General features: G+C 53.5%; 1 protein-coding gene across 1 annotated transcript in view; it reads left to right on the top strand.

The window, feature by feature from the left end:
• Nucleotides 1–12,847, top strand: part of Stx18 (syntaxin 18) — a 68,899-nt gene that overhangs the window by 39,548 nt on the left and 16,504 nt on the right. The window contains 1 exon segment of the mRNA XM_048363950.1: nucleotides 7,056–7,123. Within this exon segment, the coding sequence (XP_048219907.1) occupies nucleotides 7,056–7,123 (68 nt within the window).

The following is a 12,847-nucleotide window of genomic DNA, read 5'->3' as shown; positions in this document are numbered from 1 at the left end:
AGGAGCAATTGATCCGCATGACCTATCTTAAGAACTTTAGCTTTGCAGTGGAAACTTAAACCAAATGTATATCCTCAAGAGACAAATCATCTTAAAACGGGCTGTCGTCATTTTGATGTACTGTACTGTTTGCTGCCAAACACTGTGGCGGAGAGCACCCCCTACTGGACAGGATTTGTACTGCTGCACTAGATCGAAAATAGAACAATTGGTCCGTGCTGATGCTGGTGTTTGCAGAAGGATTGTTCTCTCTTGTGCGCCAGCTCTCTCACTCCCGGTTGTGCACGCACACACATGTGTATGTCTACGTGTGTCTGTTGAACCACATTCATGATCAGAGTGCTTGAGCTGGAGCCCCAGCCAGCTAAGAACTTCTGACACTCAAAATGGGAGGCAGAATGTTTGCGGGTGTGTTTTGTTTTGTTGTTCTAGGTCCGTGGCTTTGTCAGTCTCAGAGGTATCTCCGCCCTCATAGAAAGATCAGAAACAATGCTTTAGGTAAGGGGGGGGGGGTCTTTTTGGAAGGTTTCCTTGAGGAATTTAAGTAAAAACATGTAATCCTCTTAGAAAGTAAAACTCAAGTTTGAGTTGTACACTACTCATTTTTTAATATATACATGTAAACAGTTTTGAGGTGAAATTTGAGATTTTAGTTTTAGTGACTGAAAAGCAAGAATGGAGTTTCCGCAGACTTGAGAATATGAAGTGAGAGTGAGGAAAAGTCAAGCCCACCCGTGGCCTCTGGAGCAGCTTTCGCTTCAGACACCTCCACACCACTTAGTGACCCTTCACGTACTACTACTACGTAAAGCCCTTTCTGTGCGTGGTCACCCGCCACCAGCACAGTGTGTCCCAAGCAGCTGCCTTCCTTTACACGGGGGCCTGCAGACTTTCTGTCACACACTTTTTCGTGTGCCTCTTTGACTTTCTGCAGTTCTGTTGCTGAACAACTGCAGATCAGATAAGTCTGACACACGAGGCCCCCCAGCGAACCCTGGGGGCCCGAGACCGCACCGGAAAGCATCGACCAGAGAGGAAAGAGCCGCTCCTGTGAGAGGACTGTTTGTAGGAGCTCATCAGACATCACCGTGGCGCTTTGGGGCGGGGAAGGACCTTGGGGTCCATCCTGTGTGATCTTTCCCGCTGCGGAATCCAGTGACTGACATCGTGGAGCCGGCTCCCCACCAGTGCTCCTGGACGTGGCACCTGCCCCCTGCCAGCACGCTCTCCATCCACCATGACTTCCGCCCTCAAGACAGCACAGGGGAGAAAGGCGGGTTGAGTCAGAATGGCGTCCGTCGTGTTGAAGGCTGCATGGTCCACTGACACCTGATGACAGGAGAGTTTTCTGGGCATCTGGGAGACGCCGGCGTGGTTCCTGAGTCGGTGAATAACGAGCGAGTCCCTGTTTCCGCTGCACTTACGCAGTCGGTCAGGGACGTTCATTTGTTGCTGCGGCCTGCTGGGTAACTTGGAAGCCCCGGCTCTGCTGGTGCCCGGCATGAGCTCGCACTCTGTGCTGTAGGAGAGCAGCGGCTGCTTAATGACTGGCAAGCGAAAGCCCGTGTCATCCAGAAACCTGGGGTGATGTTAACAGCTGTCCCTTGAAAGTTCCACTTGCCATAGGGTGTGTGCAGCTTGGTCTCAGGTACGACCAGCCCAAGATGAAGAAAGAGCAGTTGGGGTGACTGCACACCTGCCCCGGGCCACCATGGCATCCGGGTTTGCAGACGTTGTTCTCGTTGGCAGAACCCGGGTCTGTCGGGCTTTGACATCCATGCCTCACGCACGCCGGGCCCCCGGCCTCGAGGCCAGGCCGGGGCCGCGCTGCACGGAGCAGCGGTGGGAAGCCCGCTGGGGCCTCCGAGCCAGGGCCGCCCATTCTGCTCGCCTCCTCGCGCTGCCCCCCACCACACCTCGCACGTCTGTCAGGTGCACGGGAGAGAAGACGGGGCTTGCTAACCAGCACAGGGAGCCTCTCCAGGCCTGGGCCGACTCCTCCGGCCTCATTGTGCGCTTTGCCGTGGGTTGCTAGGCAGGAAAGGGAGGGGTGGAGTGAATTTGAGTCCAGAAAGCAATGATTAGTAAAGTCTCTTCATCATATTTTTTGTAGAGGAAGCATTTTCAAGATGGACTGTCAGGAAGGCTGGAGGTGTGGTTCAAGTAGTAGAATGCCTGTTTAGCAGGCACAAGGCCCAGAATTCAATTCCCAGCGCCATCAATAAAGAAATTAAAACAAAACAAAACAAAACAGACTATCGAGGCATCTGCAACTAGTCGGACTGGGTGAGCTCATTGGACTGGATCTCTTGCGTCAGACTTCTTTTTTCAACCCCATTCTCTTCCATTTTCCTTATTGATGGTTTCTAATTAAGATATCTTTAATGGCACAATGATCAGAATTATAGAAGCCAGGAAATGGAGCCATTTTCCAGTGCTTCTGGGAAAGCCGCTGTAGTCGAGACACAGTCAGCCTGACTCCGTGGCACAAGGCGGGCACCTCTAGAGTGGCATCGGGAACCCCACGTCTGGGGCGAGAGAGAAGGGATGGTTCCTGCAGGTGCAGAGCGAGTCCATTCTGGGAAGCCCCAGCACTGCCTGCTCAGGTAATACACAGGACCAGAAGCCACAGGGCAACCTCAGGTGACATGGGCGACATCAAGCTTAGGGGAGAGCAAGGCGGATCCCGGCTCTCGCAAGGCCGCGCGTTGAACGCGCCCTGGGCAAGCACGCTAACCACAAGGTACACCCAAGCACTTGGAACTTGATCCCGCAGAGGCAGTGGGCCCTCAGCTACGTGGTATCTATCCAGCCTGGCTTGTCTTGAGATGGGGGCAGGGGGCAGTCAGTCGCAGCACCATCTAACCAGTGCAGGAGGAGGGAGGAGGAGGGAGGAAGAAGGGGCCTGCGTGCTGGGCAGGCGGGGGACCCGGCTCCTTAGGCAGATGTGTAACGAGGTGACTGGACGGGGCCTGCTGGCCGGCTTCACTGCATTTGAAGCACCAGTGTCCCAAGCAGTGCTGTGTGGGGAGAGGCGGGGGCCGGGGGCCCCTGTGGAAATAGGAAAGAACGTGCCGGATGGAAAGGCAGTGTGAAGCAAGAGCCAAGGGCCGAACCGGGTGCCGTCAGCGGCAGAGGTTAGCACAGGCAGAACAGGTAAGCAGGAAGGCAGAGAAGAGCTGCCGCAGGTGTCACGGAGCAACCTGGACAGCAGTGTTCCGGAAGCCAAGGGAGGGGACCCTGGAGACCTGGGAAGAAGCAAGCCCGAAGCTGCGCGCATGCCGCTGCTCCTGGCCCAGCTCGTCGGACCTGCTCCTAAACAGAGTGTGCGGGAGAAGAAGAGAGCAAAACGGAACCACTGTTGGCCCTCTAGTCCCGCATAAGCAGCCAGCTGCAGGGAGCTGGGGGGGGGGGGCGGGGAGGGAGCACGTCAGGGGCCGGGCCGGGCTGGGGCGGGGGGCGGGGGGCAGCCGCACTGTGAGCCTCTCCCGCACCACACCCGCAGGACTTGGACACAGCCTGATGTGGCTTCGGTTCCTGAGTTCTGAACATTTAATTCAGACTTTCCGTAATGGATATTGGTGTGATTTTCAGTTAACACTGAAGAGAGCTTAACTTTGGAATTTAGTGAGTGGGCTGTGAATTAGACTCAGGAGCAGGATCCTTGTGAAAATCACTTTAGCTTATCAGTAGCTGGCAAGCGTGCATGCAGCGGTGGCGGTTTGGGCTGTGCCTCTGGCTGCATGCGACACTGAACAGCTAGCTGTGTCCACCGATTGAACGAAAAAAAATAATGATTCTGTGTTACTGGGAACTTTTTACAATATGCCAGAGAGACCTACTGGAGTCGCTTTAATCTTGAACAATGCTTGCTTCTTGCAGAGGCAAATTATGCAAATCGGTACTTAGTGTTTCATAATCAATCAGGTCTTTGTTAGAAGTGTTGTGAATGCCAGCAGAACAGAATTCCTGTCATCCTGGGCCGGGGGAAGGGGGGGAGGTAGCCAAACCAGTGCTGTGCTCAGCAAAAGACACTCGTCCACTGCTTTGAACTCACCCACAGCTAAAGCCCGGCCATTCTTTGAGAAGAATCCCACCGTTTTGTCCAGGGCTTTTGCCTCACAGTTTCCCTTGCTTTGGGGTCATTGACAAAATAGCCACGAAGGAGCAGCTCGCTGGGCTGTTCCGCGGGGACACACGCAGACAAAGCCGGGTCTGCGGCCTGCGATGGCAGATGGCAGCCGGCAGCCCCCTCCGAGGCTCCCTTTGTGTCCACTCTGCCCAGAGCCGCGTTTCATCTCCCTGGACTCCTCCAAAGCCCACAATGCAACGCAGCGTGTAAAACAACGCCGCTCCGGCCAAAGCCACTGCGGAACAGTTAACCTTGAGGACTTCTTTGGTTCTAAATCAAAAAAGAAGCACCAACAGAAATGTTATTTAAAAAAAAAAAACAAACACAAAACACAAAAAAAAAACCTTGGGTGGGGGGACAAAAATGGTTATCTTCCGTGAGTGCCTGATCTTGCTCCTGCTTTGCTATCCATGTTGCCACCTAGCGGCCAGTGGGGAGCCTGCAGGCAGCTTGCCGTGGCGGCCCTCCTAGGAGCATACTTTCTTGTTACTTTGTGAACACAGAGCGTGGGTGCTTATTCCTTAACTTTGTCACGCAAGGTTAGTGTTCCACCACTTGAGCCACAGCTCCACTTCTGGTTAATCGTACCTAAGAGTCTCGGGGCTTTTCAGCCCAGGGATGGCTTTGACCCATAATTCTCAAATCTCAGCCTCCTAAGTAGCTAGGATTACAAGCACGAGCCACTGGCACCTGACTCCTCTTGTTATTTCTTGAAGTGGATAGGAAACCAAATCAGTTTGGAGCATTAAGTAATTGTAAAAGTCTATTTTGTGCTAGTGAGCATTCCATGTGCAGCTATGTTAGGTGGACACGTAAGCAATACAGAGCCACTTTTGTACTTACAAAGGGCCCTTGATCTGGCCTGGAAATCAGAGAAGGCATTTAGGAGCCACATCTGACATTTGTAAGAGCAGGAGTAAGTCAGAGATTAGGACTGGGACTTGGAGAGAATGGGCTTTGAGCTGGAAGAAGGCAGCAGGAAGTACCTGGGGGGCTTACCCTTTGTTTCTTTCTTTGAGAGCATGTCTAATTACAAAGACTGAGAATACTCATTTAAAATGGCGTGTAGAAAGTAGTAAGGAAGCAAAGGGGTGGGATTTGGGTGTGGAGTGTCCTCTTAGAAGGCTCCTAGTCAAAGGCTCTGGGGGGGCTGTTGGGAGCTGATTGGATCGCGAGTGGGTTGGTGAGCTCACCCCACAGTGAAGTGGGTCTGCTTAGAGTATGTCATGGGCGTGTGTCTGAAGGCTGTCCCTTATCCCAGCCCCTTTCCTGCCTCTGCTCCCTGGCTGCCATGAGGTGAGCAGCTCTTCTTCCTCGTGACAACCACCAAGACAAGCTAAGCTGTTCAGCCTTGCCAGAGGCCTAAAAACAGCGGGACAGTAAGTAGCGTGGGGACTGAAACCATGTTTAGTTTTGAATCCCTAGATCCACACTCCGTTGTGGTGTGGAAGTGCCGCACCATCCATGGAGTGTCCTTACAGCCCGCCCAGACTGTTGTGCTCATCCACACAAGCAGGGCGTCGGGAGGAGAGAGACCTGCCCCGCGGGAACCGAGCGACTCGCCGCCTCTGGTCTGTGTGGATGAACCGACAGCTTCCGCTTCAAAATCCAGCCTCTAGAACACGCGAGAAGGACCACCTGTCTGCAAACGTTAGCTGTTAGACCACGGGAAAGGAATTGGCTTTTGTGGAATTCGTGCCGTATCATTGCCAGACGGACATTATCTCTGCAGTCCTTAGGAGTCATCTCCATGGAAAAGCAAATGGTGGTGGGCAGCGGTGGCTCACACCTGTGATCCTAGCTATTCAAGAGGCTGAGATCTGAGGCTCAAACTTTGAAGCCAACCTAGAGGTTGGCAGGAAAGCCTATGAGACTCTTATCTCCAGTTAACTCCCAAAAAAGCCTGAAGCACAGAAATGGAGGGACCGAGGGTGAAATAAATGCAGCCGTGGTACTCACTAGACACGATTTTGAACTATACAGCTCATGGGTGGGGACGGGAGGGAAAACCTGGTAGAGAGTGGAGGAAAGGATGACATTGCCTGGGACAGAGCGAAATATGCTCATTACCTGACTTACGAAACTGTAAATCCCTCTGTGTGTCACCATTATAATAACAATTTTTTTAAGCTGGAAATAGACCTGTGGCTCAAGTGGTAGAGTGCTGGCCTTGAACACAAAAGCTTAAAGACAGTGCCCAGACCCTGAGTTCAAGCCCCAGGACCAGCACAATAAAAAGAAGAAGGGAAGAAAAAAAAAAAAGCAAATGACAGCAAAGTATAATAGGCTCTGCTGGATTGGGGCGGGGCGGGGGGGAGTGTCAGTACTAATGGGAATGGGGGGAGCTAACGAGGCAAGTGAAATCAGTATGGCCCATGTACTTTATTTGCATGTATGAAAATGGAGCCATGGTACTGAAGAAAGAAGAGGAAGAAAATGGAAGAGTGAAACCTGTTGGACTTAAGAGGGCGCAGGACAAGGGAGAGAGAGTGGGTGATCAGGACATGCCGTATGCACTGTGAAACACCCTTGTTCAACTAGTGTATGCTCATTTAATAAGTCTCTGTGTCTGAGTCATAGATCATATCCGTTAGGTGTAAAGGAGCTGTTAACTCTGGACTGAAGCCCTGGAGAGTTAGCACGTGATTGACCACTGTTGGAGAGTCAAAACCTAAAGTGAGCCGAATGTGGTGGTCCCTGCCTATAAGCCCAAGTACTTGAGAGGCTGAGACGGGAGGATCGGGAGGATTCCAGGGCCAGCCTTGGCTACGTAGTGAGACCCTTTCTAAAAACCAACCAAACAGAAAAGACCAAACTTTCATCATGTATTGTTTCAAAATCTCATACCGTTCTCCATTCATTGCAACATAGAACATATTACATATCCCTTAACATAAACTGTTGCTTTCTTTTTTAATTGTAGATTTCTCACATTGGCAAACTGAGAGATTTTCTTCTGGAACACAGGAAAGATTATATCAATGCTTACAGGTAAGCGTCCTGGGTGACCGTGTCCCCTCTGTGCGTGCCTGTACCCCGTTAGCTTTTCGTGCTCACGTTGGGCTTGTTGAGTTGTGAAGGGTTGGGGGTCGAGCAGGGCCCCCTGAGCCAGGGCCGGCCCTGCCGTGCCTGCGGCCTGCGGGCCTTGGTCTGTTCCCTCTGTAGGTTCCAGCGTCGCCTGGCCAGTGACTCTCGTCCGCGTCCCCGAGTATGTGCTAGAGCGGCGCGTGATGGTAGGGACACGCACTCGTGTCGCCTGAGCCTGTGTGGGATTGAGTGTGCAAGGCCTGCCCACAGCACCCCAGCCTGGGACGCTGGGACTCCCGCCCCTTGGCTCCCTCCGCGTCCCTGGGCCGTGCCGTCCCTGCCAGGTTAGGCCCGGAGGCCACCTCCTCCTTTGATCCTCTAAGCCCACTTTGGCTTGCTTGTCCTTTGTTTCTTAGGGTGCTTTTACTGAGTCCTACTGTTAATCATTGATGTCACTCGCAGGCATGTCCCAGCCTCCCGGTGGCGAGGTCCTGTCTGCACTCCACTCTGCAGCCGTGCCCTTTGTGAGCACCCTCTGCAGTCGGCATGGGCCCAGCCGCACTGCAGACCCGCCTCCTGGGCCCCCTCCTGCCCTCGCCTCGGCCCTGCTTCGGGGCCCACGGCTCCCTTCCTTGGTGAGGGGAGTGGGCTTCCTGGCTCACTCCCCGGTGACTGGTGGGGAGAGCCCTCCGGTTCTCACCCCCTGCCTCGCCCCGGCCGGCCGCAGAGAAGCAGGGCTCCCCTGCGGAGGTTAGCTGTCCTCCATGCGCTCCTGTCTCGCCGCCGCCCTCCTGATTTCCACAGCTCCAGGGCTCTGGCTCTCCTGTTACCTGCAGCGCCTGAGCCCAGACCCGTTTCCGCCTCGGGCCGCGCACGCTGGCACCTTCTCTGTTTCACACTACTGCCCCCTATCAGGCTCTGCCAGCCCTCCACCCCAGGCGTCTGCCTTGTGCACATTGTCTTTTGTTTGGTTGAAACCTTTGGAAAGTATGAGAACCACTCGTCACTCTTGGATTGTAGAAGACCCAGCTGTTAGAGTCCACAGGCTGCCCTGCTTCCGCGCAGTCGCTCGGCGTCGGCAGTTACCGAGAGTCGCTTCCGCCCGGCACTCTCGGAGCTGCCTCCGCTGCTGCTGGCCAAGCCCAGCGCCCCCTCTCACCGGGAGCACACCCTTGTGTCTGCCTTCCCGCACACAACACGCCCACTTGCCCTTTTTTGCCCTTTTTATTGTATTTTTGTGCTCGTTAACCTGATTGGACCATTCATTTATATGGCGGGGACGCGAGCTGGCTCCGCGAGCGAGCCTGTGCGAGCCTGTATGCGTGTTCACGTCTCTTGAGGAGAGAGATCCCTGGGGATGAAACGGCCGCGTCCTGCGTGTGGCAGCTGTGTGCGTACCACTTTAAAAGAAACTCCCACGCGCGGCTCAGCAGCCCCGTGGCTATCACGCTGACCAGGGGTCACGTTTGTTCCACAGTGACTTTACACACCCAGCAGCCAAGTTGTGCCATGCCCTTGCCAGCGTCGGGTAAGGATAGTCTTTTCAGTTTAAACTATTTTAAATAGCAATGTGAAATAGCTTCTCATTGTGTCTGAAACTCATTCTCTAACGATAACGACTTGAATAACATTGGTAGCCTCTTAGTTCTTCTGCCGAAGCCTTTGATCCTGTAACCACCATCAGTCACTTGGAATTTCGTACCCCTTCACTTCCATCCCAGAGCAGCTGTCCCTGGTCTCCCAGGGGACTGGTTCCAGATCCCCTGGGGAAGCCAATAGAGACGGTCAGTGTCCATATGAAAGGGTGAACTGCTGCCATTTCATAGAGGGGACTTGGCCATCTGTGGATTTTGGCTTCCCGGGGGGGATCGGGAACCCACCCGCCCTTCATCTGTCCATCCTGAATGCTCAGTTCTGGCAGAGACTCTGCTAAGCACTAACCGCTGTTTTATCTCGTTGGGTCCTCCCGTTGGGGAGCACTGCCATTGAACCCGGGGGACAGGGAGAATAGGGAAGCCCCAGGCTGAAGGAGCCTCCTGAAGATGGGCCACACCGCTGGGGAGAGCTGAGCCCAGGCTCCGGGTCTGAGCGTCCCCGCCCTTCACCTCCAAGTCTTAATGTCAGAATGTCCTCTGTCACCCTCGCGCCCACGGCTCCTCGGCGCGCGACCCGAGCCGGAGGCTTCTTCAGCTCCAGCTGTCCCGTCTGCGAGCCGTCCCCTTCCAGGCCTCACTCCATCCCCTTCCTTCCGCTCCCTTACAGCGCTTCACTGTGCTTCACTGTGCTGGAACTCCCCCGGGCTGCTCTCCACGCAGGCTCCTCTTCTCCACGCCTGCCCCGCGGGCACAGCCGAGACCCCGGCTCACCGGGCGTCACCCCCACCGTGCGCTCTTTCTCCCGCTTGCCCGCTCACTGCCTTGGGAGTGAGTGTTGATTCCCAGCGCGCCCTGCCCTGCCGCACGCGTGGCGCGAGTCCACATCTTCTGTCCTAGAAGACCCGCCCCGGGACCCAGGGCCCTTCCCCAGCCTGTCTACCTGCCCGCCCTCCCCCCTTGGCTTCTCTTCTGCCCCTACTCACGTTGCCGGCAGGGCGGGGGGGGGGGGGGGGGGGGAGAAGACTTCCTTGTTCCTGACCCCATCCACGAGCTTCTTCTCTTCACCACTTTATCGAGCATGTGTCACGATGCGAGCGAGCGGTACCTCCATTCTGCAGATCTTTATGGAGTGCTTCCACTCCCCTGGGAGGGAGGACCAGAGGGAGGGAGGGAGCACGCTTTGGCCAGCCGTCTCCGGGGTAGATTCCAGCTCAGCCCACACAGGCAGGCTTTGCTGGGGGATCTTGTTTCTAGCGCGCTCTTCCCTCGGCCACACGTGCCTCTGGTGTCAGTGCAGCATTTACTGCAGGACACACCAAATGCATTATGGGAATTGATGGCAAAGCTGAGTCCGCCACAGATGACATCATGACGCGCGCCCTTCTAGGATTTCATCTTCATGGAATGAGGCGTTTGTGCTTCAGAACTCTTCCCTCTCAAAGTTAAGAGAATACAAAAGAAAGCATATGCTTTTGCCAAAAAAAAAAAAAAAAAAAAAGGAAGTACCTTGCACCAGTAGCTCATGCCCGTAATCACAGTTACTCAGGAGGCTGAGACCTAAAGGATTAAGGTTTGAAGCCAAGCCAGACAGAAAAGTTTACAAGCCTCAGGGCTGGAGGCGCAGCTCAGGTAATAGAGTACCAGCTGAGCGAGCCCGAGTCCTTGAGTCCAGAAAACCTTTCATTTGTAAATCCCCCAGCAGATAAAATAATTATATCCCTGGTGCATTTTAAACAGTCACTAAACATACTTTGGTACTTTTAAATCCATTTCATTTGTAGTATTTGGAAGTGTGTTAAAATAACTATCTTGGTTCAGGTCCTGGTTAACACTAGGTGGCAGTGTATTTATTTCTGAAGGGGTGTGTGTGTGTGTGTGTGTGTGTGTGTATGTGTGCCTTCAGTACTAATTTCACAGGCTGTTAAAATGGATGCTGCTGTGATTTTGTAGAACTGCTCTACACCTGTCTGTTGCCCAGCCTCTGACAACGTAGGCCACAAGTGTGGTTGTAGAGTCTGACATGAGTTTAGGTGTTTTACAGAAAGAACTAGCTCTCTACCAGGACATGGAATACCCGCTGCCTAGAAGACACACCCTTTTCCCCTTCAACACTTTCCACCTCGAGTGCAAACGCCCTTCCTGGGGCTCTTCTTTATTGTCTGTCTTGTGTACCGTACATCTTCCTTAGCATCATTGCTGACGAAATCATATCCATTTCTTTTTCAGTGGTGGGGCTTGAGCTTAGGGCCTGGGCGCTGTCCCTGAGCTCCTCAGCTCAAAGCTAGCGCTCCACCACTTGAGCCACTGCGTGCCACTTCCGGCTTTCTCGTGGTTAATCGGAGATTAGAGTCTCACGGACTTTCCAGCCCAGGCTGAGGCTGGCTTTGAACCCCATCTTCAGATCTCAGCCTCCTGAATAGCCAGGATTATAGGCGTGAGCCACTGGCACCCAGCTCACATCCATTTCTTACCCTGATTCCTTCCGCTGTTACCCAGACCTTCTTTGGTGACCTTGACCCTGTGGCAGGGGTCAGAGTGACTCCTGACCCTCACGAGGGCCTGTGTGGTGGGGGGCTGCGCGGCTGCAGCTCTCCGGGGGGGTGTGATGGGGATGGGACAGCGGTGGGGCTCAGGGGTCTCTGGGGCCAAACTGTTTTCTGTTTAGCAAAATGTGGAGATAAGCGTTCTTGGGAGGCCTTGGCCTGGCTCTCAGCGTGGAAGTGAAAGACTATGGTTGAAATACACCATTAGAGCTATGCCTTTGTTAGTTTGACACAATTAGGAGGCTATAATTTTTTTCCAGAACGTGGAGCTCATACTTTATTGACCCATTTGCCTTTTTTTTATTTTTTTTTTTTTTTTTTTTGGTGATGCCATTTTACTAGCGCAGAACAGCATGAAACCTGGGCAGCCTCTAGCCGGATCTCTGAATGACCTTAATTAAAATTAATTTCTCCACTTCCGGTCAGTGTACCATTTCCACAATATCCTAGCAACAAAGTAATACCAGTTAGAAGAAAAACTTTCTTGGTTTCTGTTGGTTGGTGCTAAAAGAATAACAACACTGTCACTTCCCAATTAAGGAGGTTAGTGTGTATATATAATGTGTCCTGAAGGAATATCACCTTCTAATTGAGTGATCCATCTTATCAAATTAACCTTTAGACCTTTCCATTTCACTGAGCTGAGTTTCTATTAAATCAAAATATGGGATAGGAAGATTTAATCTGCCGTCCTTGGACGTCATTTATAGGTCTGCCCCGTAGAGAGACGCGTGCTCACCGGGAGGCGAGCGCTCTCTGATGGATGAGTCCACCCCCCGCGGCCTCTGCGCCCAGCAGGGACAGGCGCGAGGCCTCTGGTTCTCCGTTCCGCTCTGCACGCTCGCCCCCTGCGGCAGCAGAGCCGCCCCGCGACCGCTGAGCTGGGAAGAAGGAATGGAGGAGCTTGCACCCCGGGGCTCACTCTTGGGCCCCTGCCTCACAGAGAGATATGTTAACCACCCTAGTGAACAGGCGTGTGGAGGGCAAAAAAGTGCTTCTCACTCATCTTTCAAGTTCCACCAAGAAGAGGGCCATCCATTCCCCAGGGAGCTGTGGCCGCCCTCCCCTTCCAGGGCGCGGGCAGAGCCGGAGTGGGAGGAGGCCACGCCAGGGGCAAGGCGTGCCGATCTGACGGCTGGAACTGCTTCCGTCTTCCCTTTTCTTCTATGGAAGGATCTGCGCTCAGCGCTTATTTGTGCCTTGAGTTTTCTAGAGAAGGCCGGAGATGAGGGATGACCGCAGGAGTTGGGTAGGGTGAAATCAATTCAGGAGGAAATTACCGGAAACACATTTGTAGCTATCTGTCAGCTCACATTCTGCAGTTGAGGCTTTATTGGTGGATTCGGTTCATTCAGGAAAGACTTCACTGCTGATTTATCCATTTGCTAAGTGCTAGGCATCACTCTCGATCGCTGAGTACAGCAGAGAGGAAATACAGAAGTCCTTCCTTGCCTCGGTGGTGCAGTGCCTTGCCCAGGGCACCGACACAAAGCAAGGCAGAGGAGTAGAGTGTGATTACCTTCCGGGGAGGGACAGAGTGCCTGGAATGG

The sequence above is a fragment of the Perognathus longimembris genome, chromosome 16 (genome assembly GCF_023159225.1).
Source record: "Perognathus longimembris pacificus isolate PPM17 chromosome 16, ASM2315922v1, whole genome shotgun sequence".
Classification (NCBI taxonomy): domain Eukaryota; kingdom Metazoa; phylum Chordata; class Mammalia; order Rodentia; family Heteromyidae; genus Perognathus; species Perognathus longimembris.
Note: the sequence above shows the minus strand (reverse complement) of the source record. Positions and strands in the feature narration are given on the sequence as shown.